At 36.2% G+C, this 24,734-nt stretch overlaps 1 protein-coding gene and 1 long non-coding RNA gene across 3 annotated transcripts in view; one reads left to right on the top strand and one right to left on the bottom strand.

Annotated features, from left to right (window-relative positions):
- The window catches only part of ARHGEF12 (Rho guanine nucleotide exchange factor 12), a 144,413-nt gene that overhangs the window by 18,433 nt on the left and 101,246 nt on the right, over window positions 1–24,734 (bottom strand). For both annotated transcript variants that reach the window (XM_082341963.1, XM_082341964.1), the window contains 16 exons: window positions 23,978–24,070; window positions 22,296–22,406; window positions 21,912–22,010; window positions 16,564–16,606; window positions 16,169–16,274; window positions 15,606–15,743; window positions 15,077–15,109; window positions 14,647–14,761; window positions 13,838–13,943; window positions 12,122–12,334; window positions 7,316–7,448; window positions 6,978–7,013; window positions 6,449–6,603; window positions 5,330–5,476; window positions 4,148–4,233; window positions 1,176–1,301 (listed from right to left, as the gene is read on the bottom strand). In XM_082341963.1, coding sequence (XP_082198089.1) covers window positions 1,176–1,301; window positions 4,148–4,233; window positions 5,330–5,476; window positions 6,449–6,603; window positions 6,978–7,013; window positions 7,316–7,448; window positions 12,122–12,334; window positions 13,838–13,943; window positions 14,647–14,761; window positions 15,077–15,109; window positions 15,606–15,743; window positions 16,169–16,274; window positions 16,564–16,606; window positions 21,912–22,010; window positions 22,296–22,406; window positions 23,978–24,070 — 1,740 coding nt within the window. The remainder of the gene's footprint in view (window positions 1–1,175; window positions 1,302–4,147; window positions 4,234–5,329; window positions 5,477–6,448; window positions 6,604–6,977; window positions 7,014–7,315; window positions 7,449–12,121; window positions 12,335–13,837; window positions 13,944–14,646; window positions 14,762–15,076; window positions 15,110–15,605; window positions 15,744–16,168; window positions 16,275–16,563; window positions 16,607–21,911; window positions 22,011–22,295; window positions 22,407–23,977; window positions 24,071–24,734) is intronic.
- LOC309605767 overlaps window positions 1–24,734 on the top strand; it is a 124,280-nt gene that overhangs the window by 33,749 nt on the left and 65,797 nt on the right. The window lies entirely within an intron of this gene.

The following is a 24,734-nucleotide window of genomic DNA, read 5'->3' as shown; positions in this document are numbered from 1 at the left end:
AGTGCCAGAGAGTGAATATTTTAGGCTCTGCACGCCATCCGTCTCTGTCACAACTATTCCACTCTGCTGTTTTAACACAAAGCAGCCACAGACAATACATAAAGCAACGAACTTGGTTATGTGTAGTGAAGAGTTCTAAGATGGCCTCCAAGATTCTCACTTTCTGGTGTACACACCATATAATGCCCCCCCACCCCCGCCTTGAGTGTGGACAGAACCTATGAATATGATGGGATATCACTCCTGTGATTAGGTGACTATCAGTTAACTCTGAATCAATCGAAAAGGAGATTGTCCTAGGTGAGTCTGACTTAATCAGAGGAGCCTTTAAAAGAAAGCTCTGTCAGAGCGACACATTCCTACTGGCCTGGAAGAAAAGGACACATCCATCTTGTAAACTGCCTACAAGAGCCACGTAGCAAAGAGATTTGGGCATTCGCTAGGAGCCGAGAGCAGTTCCTAGTCAACAACAGCAAGAAGACAGGGCTCCCGGTTATAGTTACAAGGAAATGAATTCTGCTGACAACCAGTGTAAGCTTAGAAGAGTGGCAGATGAGAATTGCAGCTGCAGGTGATACCTTGATTTCAGCCTGGTGAAAGCATGAAGAAAGGACACAGATAAACTATATCTGTACTCCTAAACTATAAAAGCTGTGACATAATACATTTGCATTAAGTTGCTACATTTGTGGTAATTTGTTATACAGCAATAAAATATAAACTGTGTAAATACAGCTTTGTAAACTTTATTTACAAAAACAGGGAAGAGGCTGGATATGGCTGGCGGGCTATAGTTTACTGACCCTTGATCTACACCAATATATACCCTAGTAAGCATGACTGCTTTTTATGCTCTTCCCTGGGCTTGATATAAGGCCATTCTGATGTTTTGACGGTATTATTTTAATAGTGTACACGGGCCATTTCCTGACAGCATCTCCATGGCAATGTGGACTTCTACGTCAAGTATTGTAATCCTGCCATATATTCTTTATTATTCACCATTCCAATATCATCTTTATATCCTCCAGTAATTTAAGAGAAAATGTATGGCTTTCAAAACGTAAACATAGACATAATCCTTGTAAAAAGTTTAGTCTTAGGATTCCCCTAGTTTGTTCCATAATTGATAAAAAATTGCATTTCCTTTTTCTTACATGACTCACTCAACTCACTTGCACAAAAGTCTGGAATCGAGAGTCCTTTTTCTGACGAGACTTGATCATTTCCAGGGCAAAGGGTTGGTTACTGCAAAAGGTAGCAGCAGCATGTTTCAACTTTTCCTCCCCGGGTCCACTGAACTGTGCCAAGAATGCAAAGAACACAATAGAGAATGGGATACTGAGCTTACATAAGGCCAGGCAAAATGAGAGACAGCCACGATCCTTCCAATATTCCAATAAGTATCCTCAAGTGACAAGAAACAGAAATCTACGCATTTTATGTGGATTATCAATGATAATAACAACTTACTTACTACTTTTTCAGTCTATTCCACTTCTAAATCAGACAGAAACGTTGACACTTGGGCAATATGAGACACAAAATGCTTAAAGACTGGGATTAAATTTGATTTTCTTAGAATGTGACACCTTCACAAAAATTACTGTCTTACTGCTCTAGGAAGAAAATCCTTGGGATTCTAGCTTACTTTCTTACTGTGAAATCCGGGGCAGGTCATAACTTTTCTGGGTCACCATAAAATTAAATCACTGCTGCTTCACCTATGTAGAAGGTAGGGATCCATCCCTTGAATTTCTCTTGGGGAAGATTCATGAGCCTATGACCCTCTTTTGCTAAAAATTATACTTTTTACTGATATTTTTCATTTGTAAATTTAAGTTTGTATGTGCCATGATTTTAAGGTTTCTTAAAAGACACCTAACAAGTGCTTCACTCATAATAGGTATTCTTATAAGTACGGGTCGAATAAATGATTTTTAAAACCACCTTTATATTTGTAATAATTGCTTTATGGTTTATAAAGAAGCTTTTCATAAAATCTCCCATTTAAAGCCATATTTCCAAAAGTTTATACACGAAGGTATTTTGTAAAAAATCCTTTCGTAGGGCATTTGTAGATAAATTCAGAGTATTTTTTCTTCAACGATGACACATACAAAGTGATATTTTAATAGGTTGCGCCAATGTTGTATTCTTATTCTATTATAAATGTAACACTCAACATATTTAGAGATGAGACTGGCAGCATTTTTGGTACGTTAGTCAATCCAGGTGCCACGCAATTACTAACAGCGGCTGGGTTTACAAAAGAAAATAACGCCCTGGCCTCAAGCAGTTTTACAGTGGTTTTACTAGCAGCATAAGTATATATAAGGTGACCTCAAGGGACCAATATTGGAAAAATATTCTCCAAAACTATTTTTTAAAAAATAGAGTAAACCTGGACACCTGTTTATGACTTTTGCTTTTAGTACTTCTGGCCAACGCTTTGCCCTAAATTAACCCTTTGTACCTAGCAGCTACTAACCAAATTGGTTAGTCCATTCTGCTTTTCCTCAACATTTTATAGGCATATCACATTGGTCAAGAGTACAATTCTTTTTGAATGTTCTAAAATAAATTTGTGGTCCCACTTTTAAGAGGTATCTCCACTTTATTTTACCATGTAGTAGATTTATGCAGTCCAAAGGACTGTGGTACGAGGACCAATGTACTTCTGTATCTTATTAATGATGAATCTCACTTGACACTTGGTGTTAAACATTATTTATACGAGATGCAAATTAAACTGCTTAGGAATCAAGATTGATATCGTTAAGTCCATATGACTTGCAACTTTTTAATCCAAACTTAACAAGAAAATTGATGCTATGTTATGTCATACTACTAATTTTCTGTTTCAAGTTGAGTAGCGTGCTGCCAAGGCAACAGAACTCAGAGATCAAGAAACAAAATGAGTCCCACCATCACAGAGTAGCCACAGAATAAGCTGGATTTTTCAAGGAAGTTAAGTCTCCTTAATAACAATGATGCCAGCGTGGGCCTAAGGAGAAAATGCTTTGGAAAGTTCAGTAAATGCAAGATGAGACTGGATTATGATTCCCTGATCTTGTTCTACGTGTCAAGTGGCTAGTGGCTAAGAAGAGCTCTACTAATAGATTAGTAGATTCTGAGTCACGGTCTCACCATCAATGAAAGGAGTAGGATCAAGATTGTTTTAGGCAACTTTCTAGTGTTTAATCATTGTAAAATTATCAATCATTGTAAAATTACCAAAAAGTTATCATTGTAAAATTACCAAAATCTTGTGACATTTCCTCAGTCTACATATTGAAGTAAATATCTGTCGGCATAGCTTAACAGTTCTTGGTCAACCAGTGTTAAAATTTTGAGAACTACATCACATATTTTACTATTATTCACAGCCTTAACTGTAGTACTTTCTTTAAATGTCTGGATCAAACCCACTTTCCCCCAGGAAGATTTTCTGTATGTTCCAGTTTAGGTCTCCTTGCTATCTATTCCCATAATAACCTGTATTCTCCCCTTTTTGTAACACTAATCACACTTGAAATAACTAACGACTGTTTTTTAATTTTTTTTTTCCCATTGACTATAAGCTCCACTAGGGCAGGAGGCATATGTGTTTTGACTGCTACTGTATCCCCAGTACCTAGAACAGTGCTTGGCACATAAGTATATATTATGGAGTATATACTGATAAAGAGTCAGCTGGAAAGATAAATACAATTTGACAAACAGCTACTATAGTCTCTGAACTCTTTCTTTGTACATAAGATTAAGTAATTTTCACTTTTCTACTTTTGTGATGGTAGTTCTGGATCTACAGTTGTCTAATGTTTTACAGTACAATTCTGAGATTTTGACAACAGAAGATAGTTAAAATTCTACATCAGTTAAATTATTTTTTATCAATATCCATGTTACTCTACATTCTTTTAAACACAAAGAACTAGTATCTTTAATTTGATGAGAAAAGAGCATGTAGTTGATTGGGCACTTATTAGAAGAATAAGTAAGAATACGCAGTTGGACCCCTTTTCATCTTTACATTAGCTTTGCAAAATGGATGAGTTTGCATACTTGGGAAGGTTAGCAACTTAACCTTGAATCTGATCAAGTGTCTATGAAAAGTTTTAAATTAAATAGCAAATCTCCTTACCCAAGTCAGCAAATCTTCCCCAATCTGATCAATAACAGATGTCTCATTCCTCTTTCGAACAGCCTTCATTTGCTCATTCAACCCAACTAAGGGAGAAAAAAAACAATGAAAAAAATTAAGCATACATTCATTTCAGGCTGAGATATTGGTAGTACCACGAACCTAAATTTTCAAAAAAAAGAGGATTTTCAGAGTAGTATAGCTACTTCTGATCGCCTTAAATATAAATCTGGACCCTATTCCTATACACCTAAATGTTTTGAGTTCTATCTGAAAAACAGTTGCCAAAGCATAAAACCATGTGGAAACTAGCACATTATACACAGTATAGGTGCATCAAATACGCATTTAACCTCAAGACTCCATCTATAACCAACCATGTTCATAAAAAACAAAGTTCAATTGTACAGGTGACTCCGTCCACTGTTCCTCTCAAAATATGTGTGTTCCCAGGCAATGGACATCATCATGCTTGAACGTGTCCGTGCACACTGGTGAGACCTAGGATCACCCACAAAGGAGCAAAAGGCAACCATTTGGTGGGAGGGTGTTGGTAGGTGGTGATGGTATCCTTGAAGAAAGAAAGACTGAAAACTAAGGGTCCTGGAGAAACAGTGACTTAAAAAGAGAGGAACTGATACCACTGTCTACAAAAGTCCAAGATAACTACAACCAGGGAAAGCCAGCAAGACAGATTTTTTATGTATTCACTCAAGCATTCCAAGCAACAAAACAATAAAATAATTTAATTCCTGAAAATTTTCCCACCATGGGATTATATGCTGTATACTACTATTTACAAAATATATTTATACATATATTATTATATAGAATATATTTTTAAAAAACATATATATTGTAATCAATAGGGAATTTCCAAGGGTAATTTTAACTATTCATGTTTTTCATCTTAGGCACTTACTTTAGGCCCTAAGTCCTGTGTTAACATTTTGTATAAAAAAGGCTGATGGGGGGGTGGGGTGGGGTGGGGGTAAAGGGTTGGGGAGAAATTCAAACATCCAATCATTTCTTTATGTTATGCTCACATTTAGTTATATAATTTCAGGAAAGCTAACACATGGATACATTTATAAGATTTTACTGTTATGGTCCCTTTACATACTCACAATCTTTTATCTATTGGAAATGTTAGGGACAAAGATCAGAGTCAATTTCTCTTACTGTGAAGTTGAAGAATATCTTCTAAGTTTGAAAAAATTTTCCGTAGTTCTAAAGGTGACAGAATTCCTTCTCTGGAAACTCGCTGATAGAACACTTGATCTAGAACCTTCAATGTTCGAACATGAGCTCTTTCAGTGTAGAACAATTCTAAGCAGAAAAAAAGGAAATATAAAATGTTACCTTACTTAGAATGGGATCAAACATAGGCTTTAGCTGAAATTAAGTAGCAAATGAGTTATATAATAATTATTTATAGTTTTGAAAGGATATAGTATCTCTGAAGTCACTTGTTGATTACATGAAACTCTCCTACATACTGGCTCTAAGAGCTATAAATACTGGCAAATGAAAAATATCATCAAAACTTTTTTGTACTTAAAACTTAACAATGTACTCCAAAATCCATTGGTTGGTAGTACCAACCAATCACAACTACAGCATTAGAAAACTGTAAGCCCGAATAGCATATAGACTTTGAATTGAACCCTCTTCAGAAATAATAGCACTCTGTGTTACCTAATTTGCCTATAAACCCTTATTTCTGAGGCCAGACTTTATAGTCTCACTGTGTCTCAATGCTGCTAGAGACAGGAAGGATATTTATTCATATCACAGCCTAAAGACAGTAGCAGGTACACCTCTCTGTCACATATATGCTAGGATAAAATAAAGAACATGCACGAGGATAAAGGAAGACCAAGATTCTAGTTTTCTTCCGATCACTTATCAGCTGTATGATCTTGACTAATTCAACCACTCATCCGGAGCCTTAGCTTCCTCATTTACAATCTATGCATAAAAATAACTTAGCCTGAAAGTAAAGTGATGGGACAAATGTCTCAATGATTTTTCAAGTTTAAGATCTATAATGCTACGAATCTTAAATAACCTGAATGCTAAATACATTTTCCTTTTAAATTATCAATGAGAATCATACAATCATTTGCATTTTTAAGTTGGAAAGTTCATGGATCATCTATCTATTAGTTTAATTTCCTCTCTGTTCAAAACAAAAGGCTAGCAGACACTTCGAAGCAAACTCCAAGGCTCCGGGGTTGGTTTAACTCTAATAAAACTCAATATATGTGAATAACAACAACAAAAACTAATTAAACTCACCATTAATTACTTCCTGTCTTTTGATCTCACAAGGCTTTAGTGCCAATAACACTTCTCGACTAACAAGCTGTTGCCAGTTGGGTGGATCTGTCTCTAAGTCATTTTCAAACTGTTCATCCTCACTTTGACTTTCTCCAAAAGCTATGCTGTCAAACCTAATGAAGAAAAAATAATGGATTCTATTTGAGGATATCACATGGACAATGGGAAATAGCACAAGTCTTTACACTACCGTAAATCAGTCATATTTCTGAAGTACTGCTTAGCACAGAGCCTGAAACATAATCCTCTCTCACAAAATAGCTTACATGTGTTATAAATACATCATCCTCTCCTAGAAAACAGCTTACTTGTGTTATAAATACCTCTATAAATATCTTTTAAGTAATTGTGTTTATTAAGAAATTTCTTTTATATTATCTAACAGATTTGTGTACAGGGTTTCTTTTCCTTTAAAACTAGGACTTTGGGGAAAAAAGATATATTTCTTAAAATATGCCCTATTGAAAGCTACTTTAGGGATACTTACTTTCGAAAGGGCTTTGGTGTCCCATGTTCAGTCACCCTAAAATGACGGAGAACAGAGAGTCAACACAAAAACAAAACGGTAATCAAGAAATTTATGACAAAGATACTCAAAATTGTGTTAAACTACAGTGGCTGATAAATAATTCTGGATATTGCAATGATTTAGTATCAAATAAATTAAAAAACATTTCAGTACCTATCTAGTATTTACTACCAGTAAGTTCTACTTCTTTCCCCAAAAAACACATGGGGGAAAAAATGCTACAGAGTATAGGCATACTATACAGTGAAGAACTTTTAAGCAATGTCCTAAACGCCCCTAAGATATCACTGAATTACCTTTCCACTTCCCATTCCTCCTCCTGCACTTGGTCTAATGGAGGAGGTGGGAAGTCAAAGATGGTACTGGGAGTACGAGGTGTGCCATCTAAGGAGTCTCCAGATGCTGGCGTTTCTCCAACTTGCTTTGATCCTGAAAAGACACAAGTCAGACATTCACATGGTGTTACTAAAGACAATGATTAAAAAAAAAAAAAGAGTTAGTAACCCAGAAAGTTTCAACCTCACCCATAGCCAAATTCTTACTTAAACAATTGCAGGTTAGCTAGAAACAAAATTCTAATATAAATTTTTTAAATGCACTAAAAAATAAACAGGAAAATCATTTTTAAGCAGGTTTTAAAAAATCAACATAAAATATGGCAACAACTCAGAAGGGCATATGATAAGGAGAAACATTCTCTTACTTTATCCTTTTTTACCCCCAGTGCCAATCTTTTTCATTCAAATTTTAGTTATTATGGGGGTCCACCTCCAAATAATAACCTCATACTTCTTTTTCTTGATTTATTATATTTAGGTAATATCTATCTCTTCTTCCTCTGAGGATTTTGCTCACTTATATGCCCCATCTTCACTTCCCTCCCCTTTTTCTTCCCACTGTTTAATAACTATATTATTATTCCTAGTTGGCTTATTTGTTATTCCCTAAGCTTAAATGATAGAATTATATATATATCTTTGTTCCAACCAGGCGTTAGTATCTTAATTCTCCTCTATGTCAAATTAGGTATTTAGTGTCCATATCCTTCTCTTTAATTATATTTCTTTCCTTTTACCTTTCATTTCTTTCAATTATATTTTTACTTGTATCATAAAGAGGATTTTTTACATTTCCATTCTGATCTGCAGCCACAACTAAATATTCTGTGCTTTGCCCATTAGGTTGATTCTAAAAGTCTGAAAACATATAGTGTGCTTACATTATTATGACCATACACATATTGTAATACAACATACATATACATATTATTCATGCCAGGTTAAGAGGCATGTTAGTTAGCATTATGTTTTCTTTTCTACTGGTCCAATGATACAACTCTTAGCCCACTTGAAACAGAGTATTTATTACATTAAAGTCATATACTCCAACAATTACTTTAAGATTATGCCATTTTTAAATTTTGCTTCATGTTCAAATCATGACTTTCTTGAACAATTCTGTTCTTCTTAGCATTTCTAAATGCCCTTCTTTTATTGCTGTCAAAGTAATATAATTTTATCAAGTCACAAACTTTTTCATCTGTTACTATAAACTGCTGAAAATCTCCTTTTCTCTTATCCCTTAGGTTCTTGTGTTCCAATCTGGAGCAGCTGCTCCCTCGGCCTGTGACACAACTATCATCCTAGAACTGCCCTTCACCACTTTCCTGGGTTGTTTCCACTGCTTCCTGGACCCCATGAGATTTTCTTTCTTAATTTTTCTCTCATTTTGCTGGAGTGTGTATATTAAATTATTTTCAAGGAAAGGGTGCATTTCAGTTAAACTCTGAATCCTGGAGTATCTGAAAATGTCTTTATATCTTTCTTCATATTTGTTGGATAGTTTGGATGGATATAGAATTCTAAGTTCAATACCATTTTCTTTCAGCAAGTTGAAGGCATGGCTCCTTTGTATTCTAGCACCTAATGTTATGAGAAATGTGACACAGCATAATCTCCATTTTCTTTCTCTTGAAAGCTTTCAGGATTCTTTTTCTTTATCTCTGATGCACCGACATTTCCAAAGCTACTCTAGGCATGGGTCTTTTTTTAAAACATTATTATTCATTGTAGTTGGTTCCGGGTAAGCCCTTTCTGTTTGAAGACATGTATTCTTTTTCAGCCCTGGGAAGCTCTCTTCTATCATTTCTCTAACTGCCTCTCCTCCAATTCCTCTGCTGATGTTTTGTGAAAGAGAAGATGTTGAACCTCTGTGGTGGTTCTCTACGGAATTCTTGTCTCTCCAATTTCTATCTCTTGATATCTCTGATATAGATTCTGAAATATTTCCTTGACTTTATTTTTAGGGACTTCTTTTTTTTCTTCTTATTTAATTATTAGCAGCTGTGGTGGTCTGAAAATATGTCCACAAATTCTTTGCTACTCCTCCCTTCAGCAGTGGCACCTAATTTTTTTCTCCTTGAATGTGGGCTGGATTTAGTGACTTGCTTCTAACTTGCTGAAATAAGGGGGTATTATCCATACAGACTAAGTCATAAAGAAAAACACTGGGATTTCTTTCTTGCTCTCCTTTGGATCACTCTGGGAAAGTCAGCTACCACGTCAGGGAACACTCAAGCAGTTCTACGGAGAAGCCCATGTGGTGCGGAGCCGAGGCCTCCAGCAAGGAGCTAAGTCTTCCTGCCACCAGCCACCTGCGGAAGCACAGAAGAGGTCTCCTGGCCCCATTAAGCTTTCAGATGGCTGGCTGACATCCTGACTACAGCATTATGAGAGACTCCAAGCCAGAACTGCCCAGCTAAGCTGCTCTTGAGTTCCTTACCCACCAAAAATGTGAAGTAGTAAATATTTTTTGTATTAAGCCATTCAGTCTTGGGGTAATTTATCACAAAGCAATTAATAACTAATAAAACAGTTATTATATGTAATAGTTACATTAAAACTTTTTGGTGTCTGCTCCTTTTTTATAACACCCTATTCTTGCTTTAGATATAATAACCTCTTTAATTTCTTCAAGAATACTATCTAATTTAGAGGTATTTTTATAAGTTCTTACTTATTACCTAAATTATTTTCTGCTAGTGGCAGTTTTTGTGTTTATTTTCTATTTTCTTTTTTATGCCACTAATATGTTTGGCATTATATATTATCTTAGGTCTGGACTCTAATAACTTTTGCCAAAAGTGGGTAATGCTGTTCATATGTAAGAATAAAAGACTGGGCAGCTGACTTGGCTTTCCGGTCTGCTATGTGGAAGTAGGGCCATTTCAGCTGGAAGCTCCTCAGAGCAGGGTAAGCCCCTGGCATGCCTACTGTCATGCTCCAGGTCCCCTAAAGTGAGCTCCAGGGCACTAATACCATGGAGGACTTAACTCCCTATACAATTCACTCAACTTGTGTAACAAAGAGCATATTCATTTTCTTCTGACACAGGAATGATAGACTGCTTATATTCTACAATGTAAGGATCAGAAGCTGCTGACATAACTGTTTGGATTACAGACCTTCAATTAATTCATCATTTTCAGCTTTACTTCTTACTCATGTACTCCGTAACTTATGCCACCTCTGAGCCCAAAGTCTCTCCTGGGTTCTAATGGACAGACTGGCTCCCACCTTGGACTCCTTAAACGATCTACAGGCTCCGACTTCCTTTATGTTGTTCTATCCATCAAACCACTCTTGCCCACTTTCAATCTCCCCAAAATTTGTGGAAATCTCTTACTGAATGATAATATCTTTTCTTCCTCTACTTCTTTTCTCTTCATGATTTTTGTTTATTCATTACCTACCATGCTTTTATTTCAATGAGACATGAGAGCCATGAATTAATGCATTACTCAATCCAACATCTTCAGAATTCCATATAAGACAGAACCTCCAGACTTCTCTACAAATGTCACCCCTACTTCTTTGTCTTAAGTAAAAACTTTCCTATGCCATGGAAGGTAACCTTTTCTGCTACAGCCCTCTCAAACAGAGACTGATGTTTCGGTCATACACTGTGTACTGCAGGGTGGAGATGAGATAGAGACTCTTCTTTTTTCTCAGTACTACTTTTAGACTATTATCTTACCTTCTTATAAAAATCCCTTGCTCCACTGAGGCTCTCACTCTCTGAATAATATCACATGTTCTCCCCCTACCAACAACCATCTAGCAACACTGAACCTTTGGCTGCTGGCTCACAGTTTTCCTCTCTGTGCTACTATCACATGCAGTGATCTCAAAGTCTGTGTGTATAAAGGTATTCAAACCCTTGGTTCCTTGGTTCCTTACCCTCTTCATCTCTAGTAACCCCCTCTTTGTCACCTTGGTGACCACTCCCACAGATTTATCCTTGATCTTGTCATACCAGAAATTGAACTGCTTCCAAAATCACCAATATAGAGAGGCATTTCCTTCTCCAAATAAAACCACCTAATTCTTCCAGCTCACTTGCTTCAGAAACCCATTATAACAAGTATGAAGGAATATGGTAATAAGCTCTTTTCTCTATTATCTACAATTACTTCCTATTTTTCTTTACTTTTCAAATCCCCTTGCCCTTCTCACTAAATCCTAACTCTCAGCTAGTAACCTTGCCCTTCACATACACCCCACATATCATCACTTCTCTCCTTCTCAAAACTTTGTTCTATTGGATACATAGTCCATCTCCCGCATTTTCAACCTCTTCCTCTCAACTGGCTTCCCCTTAGCATTTAAAAAAAAACAAAACAACCCTGGTAATCTCAGATTTTTTTTAAAAGTCTTCTTTAGATGCACCCCTCTCCCCGCATACACACATTTGCCTCTAACTTCTGACCAGTCCCCTCAACACTCCCCACGATTTGAAGTTTTTATTTGTATGACTTATCTTCCCAGAAGACTAAGCTGCATGGGGCAAGAATCTACGTATTATTGTATGCTAACATCTGGCACAGAGCTAATGCCTGACAGAGAAGTCCATAAATATTTTTTGAATGGATAAGAACTCAAAATTACCATTCAGCACAGATTTGTCACTGGTTATAGAATATTAAAATATTAAAACTAAAACTGGCATTCAGTCTTGATTTAAATAATCTGCCACTCAATTTCTTAGTATAGTTGTTTTAAAATCCTGATACTTAGCTAAGTTGAACTACAGCATTAGCTCACCCATATCATTCTCTTTCCCTCCTTCCTGGGAAAGAGTGGCCCCTGAAACCGTGGAGGACATGGAATTGGCTGGCAGGTACCCAATGTCTGCTCCTTCACTTGCTAATCCACTCTGGCGCAACTTAGCAGAGTCCTGAGGTTCAGGACTCACAGATGAGGGTGTGGATATGTGCTTAGGGTGGCGCTGCTTCTGTAGTTCCATGGCTCTGCCAACTGAACGGAAAGCAATAGTTAATGATTCATGCTGCAAAGCAGCTTAAAAAAAAAAAAAGATGATGAAAAGAATCTAGAAAAATGTCTGGAATATGGTGGGCCTAGAAAAATATAACATGAATTATTATACAGAGTGAGGGATAGATAGATAAACAAATCGATAGACAGAGAGGAAGGGAGAGAAAGGAAAGAAAGGAAGAAAGAAAGAGAAGGAAGGAAGGAGGTAGGAAAGAGAGAGCAAGAGAGAGAGAGAGAAAAAAAGAGAGAGAGAAAAGAAAGAGAGAGAGAAAAGAAAGAGAGAGAGAGAAAAGAAAGCGAGAAAGAGAGAAAGGCAGGGGAAGGTGAAGGAGGACGAAGAGAAAAGGGTGGGAGATGGTAGAAGATGAGGGGGAGAGAGAAGAGGCAGAAGAAAAAGGGTCATGAGAAAAGGAGCTGAGGAGGGCAACAGCGGGTGCGGGGAGAGGGGATGCCGAGAGCCAGAGATGGACACATACGAAGCTGTGTTCATTTGTAAGAGAGAAGACGAGGCCTTTTAGCTCTGTGAGCTCTTAGCAAGCCCCTAGCTGCTCCCTAACACTCACAAGCCCGTCATCACAACGTGCCTCAGAGACCACGCAGGGTAATCCCTAAGCTGCTCACATCAGTCACCATGAGAAGCTAAAGACTCTCAGGTCACCATCCCCCATAGCCTGGCGCGTCTCACACAGCTCTGTACATCTCTAATCCTAAAATTCCTCCTTCCCTAATTCCTACAGTTCCTCTTCTGTATCCCTTGGAACTCATGGTCAGCATCTGTGAAACGCTCTGTTCTCCTCAACCTCTTCCCTAAAAATTTCCTTCACCTTCTCAGTGTTTCTCAGCAAGGGGCACCACTGGCGTTGTGAGTGAGAGTTCCTCATTGTGCGGGACATTCAGGTTCACTGTATCACAATACCCCCCCCAACTCCAACCATGCCAGTATTTTCAAATGTGGTACCTGTCACCTTGAAGACCACTATATGAGCTAATTTCTCTCCCCGCAGCAGCAGGCCCGCCCCTACTTCTCCTGCGGCCCTCTCTAGGAGACTGACTCTCCAGTAGGCCTGAGGGTGGAGGGACATCAGGAAATAAAACACAATGAAGAGGTGGAAAAACTGCAGAAGTATGGAGACAGTGAGTAACATATGTATAAAGAGGTAAAACAAAGTATGGTGGAGAAATCCATGCACATTTTGTTTTATAAATTTAACAATCAGAATTTGAATGCAAACAAAATCAGAACAGGTAAGTAGATTATGTTATGGACAACTAATGGAATACTCTACTGACATTAAATAAGATGTGTATGACAACTGTGAAGTCACACGGGGGTTTAGTTCAGAAGTGACATTGAATAGAAACAACGGAAGTTCAGTGGAAACATTCCTAGGACACCTTTCTCCAGCAACCCATTCTAGCTAAATGAGCCTAAATGTAAAGATGGCATGGAATGGTGGGAATGCAGCATTTTAAACTTCAACGTACTTGCACTGTTGTCATGACGGCTTGGTCTCCTTGGGGGTCCCAAGATGCTGGGGAATCCTCTTCGCTTCCCTTTTTCTTCGCCTTCCCTATCTTTCTTCATACTTTGCTAGAGTTGAGGTACAATCAGAAAGATAAGAGATACGTAACAGAGTAGACTTCTTTTGTTGCTTTTAAACAGAAACACATTCTAATGGTCAGTTGAAAGAAATTGCTTAAATGTAAATGAAAGACACACACACACACAGGGCACTCATTAGAGGCTGGCACACAGTACTATGTACACACCAAACTCAAGATGCCTTTTCAAACCCTTCAGAACTGACAATTTTGGAAAGTAAAAGGTAGGTTTATAGCACATTTACTGGGAGCCTGTTCTAAGTAATTCACTCATCTGTTGAACAATATTTACTAAGCTAATAATGTACGAAGGCACTATGCTAAAAGCTGGGGATACAATGAAGGAGGTCCTTATCTTCATCCAGATTTACAATCTAACAAAAATGAAACCAAAACATACATAATTACAAACACTGACAGGTACCATAAAAGACAAGTATAAGGCCAGAACAGTTAGGGACAGTTCTCTGTATAAACTACTAGTTTCACTTCTCACACTGTCTAATAAATTAATTTGCATGGCTGGATTTCTCACTAGATTTTGAGTTTCTTGAGAACAGGGACCATATCTTATTCCTATTGGCATGCCTAGCACTACTTTGCTGAAAAAGTAAATACAAAGAAGGAAAGCACTGCAGTCAAATGTCAAGAAGCACGGAGACCTTAACACACTATTATTATTCTAGTCTTACCTTGATTTTTGGAAGGAATCCAATCCGACCTCGCTTGTGCTCCAAATTTCGAGGTTCTTTCACTTTTACTCCTAAATGCTTCATGTACATGAGAATAACATATTGCATTGTTGAACTGAGGGAGAAAGGATTAAGTAAAATAAGACTTCTGGGAAGGGATGGTGGGTAGAATAAAGATATCAAATGACTTCTAAAACCCCAAAGCTGAAATTCTTAGAATTCATCAAGTGAAAAATAAGGAGCTATCTATTCACTGTGAATAGTAAAGGATTCTACTCAAGATACTAGAATATTCGTCAAGTAAAATACAGGCCACCAGAGGGAGACAGTCTATATTTTTATGTTAAAAGAAAAAAAATCATAATTTAGGGCAGGAGACAAGATCGTTTCTTTTTTCCTTAAAATTCTAGGAAAAAAATAGTTATATTACCTCTTATCTTCTTCTACAGCCTGAGCAGTCATCCTAAAAATAAAAACATTTTAAAATGAAATATTAAAGTTTAATAAAAGAGTTGTTATTAAACTCAGATAACTGAAACAGCAGAACAGAGCCAAATGCTTTGGGACCCACCCCAAATCTCTGTCACCTGGAATAAAACATCAGAAAAATTCTAATCCCTGAAGGAACCATATGCTTTTCACACTCATGTCATCAACTGTAAATGTTTTATAGCAAGAAACATTTCCAAAGTCTGTGAATTGAAGCCAATATAAGTATTCAAGCTGTTTTTGATCAGTTAGAAATTTTAGAGTTACTCATTTTACCAATACCAAGGAAAAGAAATACAAGAACGTCATCTAAAGCATCAGCATACATTTACAATTCCAGCTCCTCAAGTATTATGACAGAACAAACAGCTCCGCATAGACAACCTGACCCCCTTTCTAAGTTTGTTCACTTTAAGCACAGTTAGCATGTTAGTAGAGAGGGCCTTTCAACATGTATTTCTGTTACTTACAACACTTCTTCAATTTTGGCAACAATCTGCTCTGCACATGCCCGTTCCTTCTCCAGAGTTACCCGGTCCTTGTCTCTCTCTGCATCAATTTTAGTCAGTTCGCTTTCAGCCAAGGTCAGTCCCATGCTACGTTTCTGTCTAAAGGGAATAGGAGAAATTTCCTGAGGTAGCCTAGAGAAAAACTATCTCCCTCTGGAGATGTTTCGTCAGTTCCATAGCTGTGAATTTCTAGCAACAGGCAAAATGTCAGTTTTCTATTTGGGGGCCCATGCCACCTAGGACACTGGAGGAAGAAAATTCTAGAGGCAATCACTCAACAGAGCACATATCCTGAAGGACACACTTAGCACAGAGTACTAATACTAAGCACAATTCCTGACAGCGTAAGGATTGGGGACTATGCACTCTCAGTACCATGCCAACCTTTTGACTGCAGATGTGCGTTAGGTTTTAGTAACAGTGCGAAAGACGATATGCTAAGCCAAGGACTTAATGTATAACCTTTTCCTACCTAAAAAGAAAATTAATTCAGAACAACCGTATCAGCTTACCACCGAGCTTACCGAAAATCTTCCAAGTGCCTTTGAACTTCTGGGTGGACTCTTTCTTGCATAGTTTGGATATAGTGGCGATGTAGATCCTCAGGAATAAGCTCGGGTCTTCTTTTTTCTGCATAAATAGAAGAAGTCACCTGATCTAAGGCATATTTTTTGCATTATAACTGGCACTATTTGGTGCAAACTTAACTTGAAGTAAGACAAAGAGAAGTTCAACACATTTTATGTATTTCATCTCAGAATTCATCTTTCATTTACCCTTAAATGTATTATAGGCTTTTTTTCTGCTGTGATTCATATCACCTATTAGTCACCACGTAACAGATAGAAACCTTAGGGAGGAGCTGAGCTACGTATCTATAGAGATGTAATTCTCCAGCATATTGGTGCTCCAGACTTACCTAGATCTACTGATATTTCATCAGGAACAGAAACTTTCAGGTGCTAAAACAAAAATGCAAACAAAAAGTGAAATAGTACTAAGAGTTTTTCAGGATGCATATAAGGACTTACACAAAATAAAGAGGTACAACTTGAATATCTATTTTTACAAGAATATTCATGTATAAGCTCATTTTTTAGGTTCCAACCATCTAAATTTCATAGCTCTGGAATGTTCTATTGTTAAACTTGAAAATAAGCCTTTTTCCCAAGGATCATGTTATAATGGAAACATCTACAATCGTTTTACTAGATGACTGAATGCTTCTGTGCCTTACTTATTCCTGTTGGCTTTAGTTTTCTAGAATGAATCAATATTGGCTTGGGCTTTCTAGAATCATTGGTTAAGATAATCAGTTATACATCATTTGAATCAATATAGGTAAAACCTCAACTATGTGTATATCATATGAAAAATTTACTCATATATAATGATGATTTTTATTTGCTGTATTTGATACACTCACACTACAGGCCATGATATTCCCAAGCATTCTGCTATGTAAAGCTAAAGAATCCTCACAGTAATAGTCACACTCCCAATGAGAAAGTGTTGGATATCAATGTTGAGACTTTGGAGTCTTAAATCTCTAGTTCTTTCATGTGTAGTTCTTACTCTTGAACTAAGACGACTGTGTCATAATTTACTTCTTCTTAGCTAGGATTTGTTCACACAATAACTGCAGTTTTTGGTCCCATTACCAGATAATTATCTCCTGTTAATTTGGGAAATATCTTGGAAAAAAATTGTTTTGCATTTGGAGAAAATATATTAACTTCTTCATGTTTGTATTATACACCTACTTAAGTCATATCCTTCCAGAATTTAAACAATTAACATGAAACCTGAAGTTTTACGTTTGAAAATAAGTCACTGCTAAAAATTATGAGACCTCTACTATTTATCTGAAGAACAGTGAAATGGATTTCAAAGCTTTCTCTTTAACTGAAGTTGCCATAAAGTAGCTCAAATCAACTTTCCTAAAAGTATTTCTAGCACAAATGCAAAAAAGTATATATATGTTCATTTCTGTATGTGGGTATTTATATGAAATAAATATGACCTGTGGCATAAAAGAATAATTAGCAAATTAATCTATCAGGGTTCTTATACTTTCATTTTGATAAACTTATATAGATCATGAGCAGCAAAATATAAAGTTTTGACTTAGCATGGAGCAAGCACACTTAAGAAATGTGAAATTCAAATATACTGTCATTTCTTCATGAAAGAAAGCTATCTTAATAAATACATTGTGTAATATTTTAAACAATGGCAGTATAATCAGAACCCTAACTAATCCATTCAGTAAACTATCTGAGTGACCACTCTGCAAGGATCTATTCAGTGCTGGTGAAACAGCAGTGAACAAACAGAACAAAAATATCTGCCCTGATGGAGCTTACATTTGGGGTAGAAGAGTAGGAATATAGACAAAAAATAAATAAAAAAAGAAAATATAAATTCTATGGACAAAAATACCATGGGAAAGGTGACAGAAAGTGGGGGGAGATGAAATTTTAAGTAAATTGGTCAGGGAAGGCTTCATTGAGAAGGTAATTGTATTCAGCTATGTGTAGGTGTACAGGTAACTTTGCAAAAAATACAAAGAAAATGGGGCAAGTGCTGGAGGAAGAAGTGGAGCCAAAATGTTTCTATGTGAGTTTGTTTGTTTTAAGATAGGAGAACTAACCATGTCTGCATGCTAATATGAATGATTCAGTAGAAAACAAAAAAACTGATGATGCAGGAGAGAAGAATTGCTAGAATAACTAATCTTTAAGTAGGGATAAGAAAATACACTCTGGATAAAGAGGGGAAGAGGTGCCCTTAGATAAAAGCAGAACAATCCCTACATAGCATCAGGAGACAGGGCAGAGCATATGGTATGAGAGAGGTAGGATGATATACCTGGTAGAGGTTATCTTCTGTATACTTTAAATTTCTCAAAGAAACAGCAAGGTCATCAGTTGAGAAAAGAACAGGAGAGGAAGTGATGGAGACTTTAAGAGAGAAAAGGTGTGAAACAGTCATCTAAGAGAAATGCAAATATGAAAGAACTAGGGACATGCAGCATGATTCTTCAAGAAGTATTAAGGGCTAACTGTTATTTACCCTATAGCAAGGCTAATAATAAAACATATTAGACCAGAAGCAAGAAGAACTACAATCCTGTAGCCTGTGGAACGAAAACCACATTCACAGAAAGACAGACAAAATGAAAAGGCAGAGGACTACGTACCAGATGAAGGAACAAGATAAAACCCCAGAAGAACAATTAAATTAAGTGGAGATAGGCAACCGACCAGAAAAAGAATTCAGAATAATGATAGTGAAGATGATCCAGGACCTCGGAAAAAGAATGGAGGCAAAGATCAAGAAGATGCAAGAAATGTTTAACAAAGACCTAGAAGAATTAAAGAACAAACACCTAGAAGAATTAAAGAACAAACAAACAGAGATGAACAACACAATAACTGAAATGAAAAATACACTAGAAGGAATCAATAGCAGAATAACTGAGGCAGAAGAATGGATAAGTGACCTGGAAGACAGAATGGTGGAATTCAATGCTGTGGAACAGAATAAAGAAAAAAGAATGAAAAGAAATGAAGACAGCCTAAGAGGCCTCTGGGACAACAATAAATGCACCAACATTCACATTATAGGGGTCCCAGAAGGAAAAGAGAGAGAGAAAGGACCCGAGAAAATATTAGAAGAGATTACAGTCAAAAACTTCCCTAACATGGGAAAGGAAATAGCCACCCAAGTCCAGGAAGCTCAGAGAGTCCCAGGCAGGATAAACACAAGGAGAAACACGCCGAGACACATAGTAATCAAACTGGCAAAAATTAAAGACAAGGAAAAATTATTAAAAGCAACAAAGGAAAAACAACAAATAACATACAGGGGAACTCCCATAAGGTTAAGAACTGATTTCTCAGCAGAAACTCTACAAGCCAGAAGGGAGTGGCACGATATATTGAAAGTGATGAAAGGGAAGAACCTACAACCAAGATTACTCTACCCTGCAAGGATCTCATTCAGATTTGATGGAGAAATCAAAAGCTTTACAGACAAGCAAAAGCTAAGAGAATTCAGCACCACCAAACCAGCTCTACGACAAATGCTAAAGGAACTTCTCTAAGTGGGAAACACAAGAGAAGAAAAGGACCTACAAAAACAAACCCAAAACAATTAAGAAAATGGTAATAGGAACATACATGTCGATAATTACCTTAAATGTGAATGGATTAAATGCTCCAACCAAAAAACACAGGCTCACTGAATGGATACAAAAACAAGACCCATATATATGCTGTCTACAAGAGACCCACTTCAGACCTAGGGACACACACAGACTGAAAGTGAGGGGATGGAAAAAGATTTTCCATGAAAATGGAAATCAAAAGAAAGCTGGAGTGGCAATACTCATATCAGATAAAATACACTTTACAATAAAGAATGTTATAAGAGACAAGGAAGGACACCACATAATGATCAAGGGATCAATCCAAGAAGAAAATATAACAATTATAAATATATATGCACATAGGAGCACCTCAATACTTAAGGCAAATGCTAGCAGCTATAAAAGAGGAAATCGACAGTAACACAATAATAGTGGGGGACTTTTAACAGCTCACTTACACCAATGGACAGATCATCCAGACAGAAAATTAATAAGGAAACACAAGCTTTAAATGACACAATAGACCAGATAGATTTAATTGATATTTATAGAACATTCCAGCTGAAAAGAGCAGATTACACTTTCTTCTCAAGTGCACATGGAACATTCTCCAGGACAGATTACATCTTGGGTCACAAATCAAGCCTCAGTAAATTTAGGAAAACTGAAATCATATCTAGCATCTTTTCCAACCACAACGCTATGAGATTAGAAATAAATTACAGGGAAAAAAACGTAAAAGACACGAACACATGGAGGCTAAACAATACATTACTAAATAACCAAGAGATCACTGAAGAAATCAAAGAGGAAATAAAAAAATACCGATAGAGACAAATGACAACAAAAATACAACAATCCAAAACCTATGGGATACAGCAAAAGCAGTTCTAAGTGGGAAGTTTATAGCAATACAATCCTACCTCAAGAAACAAGAAAAATCTCAAATAAACAATCTAAACTTACACCTAAAGGAACTGGAGAAAGAAGAACAAACAAAACCCAAAGTTAGTAGAAGGAAAGAAATCATAAAGATCAGAGCAGAAATAAATGAAATAGAAACAAAGAAAACAATAGCAAAGATCAGTAAGACTAAAAGCTGGTTCTTTGAGAAGATAAACAAAATTGATAAACCTTTAGCCAGCCTCATCAAGAAAAAGAGGGAGAGGACACAAATCAATAAAATTAGACATGAAAAAGGAGAAGTTATAACAGACACCTCAGAAATACAAAGCATCATAGAGACTCCTACAGGCAACTCTATGCCAATAAAAGGGACAACCTGGAAGAAGTGGACAAATTCTTAGAAAGGTATAACCTTCCAAGACTGAACCAGAAAGAAATAGAAAATATGAACAGACCAATCACAAGTAATGAAATTAAAACTGTGATTAAATATCTCCCAACAAACAAAAGCCCAGGACCAGATGGCTTCACAGGCGAATTCTATCAAACATTTAGAGAAGAGCTAACACCCATCCTTCTCTAACTCTTCCAAATAATTGCAGAGGAAGGAACACTCCCAAACTCATTCTACGAGGCCACCATCACCCTGATACCAAAACCAGATACTACAAAAAAAGAAAATTACAGAAAAAACAAAAACAAAAACATATTAGTTTAAAAACCTTACTAAGATTTCTATTGGTAAAATTACTATTATCTATTATCATTTATACTAGTAAGATCTTTTCCACCATTTTTCAGTTAAACTTGTGCCTCCAAACTTCAAAGAGGCCAACCAGAGTTCAATTATACAAGTATTGCCCTTTCGATCCTAATATATATATATATATATATATATATATATATATATATATATATATATGTATATCATTTATGTTCTCTTTTTCACTCCCTCATCCTAAATATGCACATGTATAAACCCAAATATACATATATATCCCTTAAAACCTACTGTGAGAATTCATATGCCTACAACTAACTTAGAAATGATAAACAAAATTATAGTCAAGAATAATCAGTAATTGAGATATAATACAGATGTCAGAAAGCACAATGAAGTCCAAAAACATGGGAGGGAAGACTAGAAGTAGGAGGCCAATACTTCAATGTACTAAAGCAAAGATTATAATATTAACTTGGTAACTTACTGCAGATCGATCCAGGAAGAACTGATGAAACTCAAGGAAGACACGACGAGTCTCCTTGGAATTGGTCTGTTTATACAGGTCTGAATAGAGATAACAGAGCTGTAGTAGAGAAAGAAATGGGGGAGAAATCATGAAAAATGTAATCTGCTAGATCCTCATTGAGTAGGAATGCCTTGAACAAGTAGGTCACCATAAACAATGTAGTTATTACCATATAACCAAGTCTTATAAAAAATAAATTAGTAACATTTTAATCATCTTTCATATCTAATATGTTTAGAAAACTGAAAGAAGTCCATCCACTCATCTTGCTGAAGTGAAAAGTTTTATGGTATATGAATCAATGTAAGAACTCTGAATTGGTGAAATCATAAAATATATTACCAATGTTGCAGGGTCAAACTGTGAAACTACATGGTGTAAGAAAACAGCCAAGTGAGCAGGGCGAGATTTTAGCAGTTCAATGCTCTGGAAACAGCTGCACTGCCCATTGATCTAGAAAAGGAAGTAATTATACATCAATAATGACAATATATAACTGCAAAATGTAACGTCAGCTCAATTAAACGTAACTATCCAAATTTCACTTTAACCTATCCTAAAAAAATTCAAGATTTAAAAAAATTTCACTAGAATTTATTAGCAACACAGGCTATGGAATCTCCTCCTCTGAAAATAATCTCTTGGGAATAGGCTGGAGGGAAGACCTTCCTGGGAGAATAAAAGTCCAGAAGATGATTATCAAAGAGCTCACATGTCTACAAATCAGTATGCAAAAAATCAGGCTAATAACCCTTCTAAAAATGTAATGGAAGGCTTTTTGCCTAATAACAAAATAGCTGTCTTCCTTTCGAGCTAATTGTAGAAATGGTGGTAGGAAAGGGAGCTGTATGATTTTAAATAAGACAACTCCTAGAATACTTGTATATTCCCAAACTACACTGAACACAGAAAACAGCAATAGTTAAACTTAAGGTAACCTAGAATCACATAAGTTAATCTAAACAAATAATACCAATTCTATCCAATCTCTTTCAGAAAATACAAGAGGAGTAACACTTCTCAACTCATTCTAAGAGTTCAGCATTACCCAACTATCAAAACCGAAGACATTATAAAAAAAAAAAAAAACTACAGGCTAATATCCTCCATAAACCCAGATGCAAAAATCCTCAGCAAAATAATAGTTAATTGAATCCAACATTATTATGAAAAGGAAAATACATTATGACCAACTGCGGTTTATCCCAGGAATGCAAAGCTGCTTCAAAATGCTAATAATATCAATTAATGTAATTTACCATATTGAGACTAAATTTAAAAAAACAACATATGATCACCTCAGTCATTCAACAAAAGTCAACATCCATTCATGATAAAAACTCCTATCAAACTAGGAATAGGAGGAAACTTTCTCAGTTAAAAAAAAAAGTATCTACAAAAAAACCTATAGCTAACATCATACTTAATAATAAACGACTGAATGCTTTCTTCCTAAGATCAGGAATAAGACAAGGATGTCTTGTCTCACCACACCGATTCAACCTCATACTGGAAATCCTAACTAGTACAATAAAGGTAAGAGCAAGAAATAAAAGATAAACAGATTGGAAACAAGGAAATAAAAATTGTCTCTGTTCGTGGTTGTCTATGTAGAAAATCCTAAAAAGTTACTTTAAAAAGCTCTTAGAAGTAGTGAGTTTAATAACAAGATGATGGGATACAAGGACAAGAATAAAGCCAATCATATTCCTATATACCATCAATAAACAACGGAATTTGAAATTTTTAAAAAAATTTATAATAACATACCCCTCCCCCAAGATGAGATACTTAGGTATAAATCAATGACTTCTTATCAGCTTCAAAAGCAAAGCCATTTGTATTGGTCAAAGCTAAAATAAGCAATTAACCTGGGCAATTAGCCAATTAATTAATCTTAGTTCTAAGATTTTAGCTTCAAATCTTTATAAATATAATTTCAGTCTCCAGAAAGTGTTCATTTTTGCAAGAAATCAAACATCTCAGAAAATTAATAATTTGTTTTTTAGAAAAAAAGTCATCACCTGTTCATGTTCAGTACCAAAGTCATCATCCTCTGCTCCAATAATATGAGGTGCTATACGGGTAGAGGGACTCCCAATAAGTGATTGAGTGTCCTGGTAACATTCAGAGAAAAGGAACAGAAAAATTATCTGGTGGTCAATTTCAGAGACAGGATAAAGCCAAACCATCAAAAAGACATGGTTCACTAAACTGACTGGATTTCTTTTTATTTATTTTCTTTAGATACTTTATTTTCAAAGTGGTTCTCAAATTTTCCAGTGTTGATTGTTTCTTGGGGGCGGGGGGCAGGGGAGAACATTTCTTGGGGGCGGGGGGCGGTGAGAAATAATAAACACCCTTTGCTTACTACACCGTTGGTTATCTGATTCTAATCCCTCTCTGTATACTTCATTTATTATTTCATACATATCTAGACCTTGTTACAGAAAGAAATAAAGCTGGCTTACATAAATAGTTAACAATTTTAAAAAGTTAGATTAAAAGTGAATGAAGACAACAGGACAAAGGAAAAATGAGAATAGAAGTAAGTTTAGCAGAGAGGTTAATACAAAAATTTGTATTAAGGTCATATAATTGAAAGCTGTCACTGAACCTTAATTTTTTCATTTAAAGTTCATTTTCATAAGTACATAATGCAGGGTTTTCAATCCCGGTACTGTTGACATTTTGGGCCAGATAATTCTTTGTTGTGGAAGCTGTCATATGCATTGTAAAATGTGTAGCAGCATCCTTGGCTTCTCCCCACCCACTAGATGC

Source organism: Balaenoptera borealis, assembly GCF_965194805.1.
Source record: "Balaenoptera borealis genome assembly, chromosome: 11".
NCBI lineage: Eukaryota > Metazoa > Chordata > Mammalia > Artiodactyla > Balaenopteridae > Balaenoptera > Balaenoptera borealis.
The sequence above is the reverse complement of the archived record's forward strand: the minus strand, read 5'-3'. Positions and strand labels throughout refer to the sequence as shown.